Genomic DNA, 758 nt, shown 5'->3' on the forward strand with positions numbered 1-758 from the left:
CCCCCCCTGCCGAGGGAACCGCGCTATCGAGCCGGGGGGTCGGGTGGTCGGATAGAGAGAGAACTATTTCGAGTTGTAGAGCAGCGCCATGTGTTAGCGGTGCTACCAAGAAACAGCGGCCGCAGGAGACGAGAAATACAAGTCGAGAGAATCCACTCGTGGCTGTGACATCGTCTCTCTACTTGGCCAGATAATCACGAATATATTCATAATATTTACTATTCTGTACGGTAGAACGAATAGTTCCGGGAATTTTGGTGTTATTATTTGTAAAAACAGATGAATAGACGGGAACAATCGCTCAATGACTGACCGGCGAGGGATATTATCGCCAGTTTAAGTATTGGTGCGGCAGAAGGGGGGGGGGCGACAGCAGTGGGGTGGGGGAAAATTTTGAGGAGACGGTGTACTGGGTATTCTTTTATTACAGCGTAACGCGCGCGTTGTGCTCTAACGAGAAGTGAATAATTGTTTGTTGGGAGGATTGGAAATTGATTTTATGGTTGTGGGGTTTATTTAACGGGTGATGTCTGTCGTGTGTGCGGATAATCGGAAGTGATAACTTGATGAGACGGACAATTATTCAGCGAGGGTTCTTCGGTTGGTGAGGAATTTTGAATTTTGTGGAGGTGGAGGTGGCACGGTGGGAGATAACACGGATTCTGGGGAGGATTTTTTTTTCATCAGGGAAGGTGAGTGACACTTGTAGACACTTTTAGGTGAAGTTTTTACGGCGGTTCTGGGGGAATTGAGGGGGG

General features: G+C 48.0%; 1 protein-coding gene across 1 annotated transcript in view; it reads left to right on the plus strand.

Annotated features, from left to right (window-relative positions):
• Positions 1-758, plus strand: part of LOC107037638 (homeobox protein OTX1 B) — a 74,736-nt gene that overhangs the window by 345 nt on the left and 73,633 nt on the right. Inside the window, exon 2 of the mRNA XM_015256283.1 lies at positions 610-692. Coding sequence (XP_015111769.1) covers positions 610-692 — 83 coding nt within the window. The remainder of the gene's footprint in view (positions 1-609; positions 693-758) is intronic.

The sequence above is a fragment of the Diachasma alloeum genome, unplaced genomic scaffold, assembly GCF_001412515.2.
Source record: "Diachasma alloeum isolate Michigan unplaced genomic scaffold, Dall2.0 Dall_scaffold_00269, whole genome shotgun sequence".
Taxonomy (NCBI): Eukaryota; Metazoa; Arthropoda; class Insecta; order Hymenoptera; family Braconidae; genus Diachasma; species Diachasma alloeum.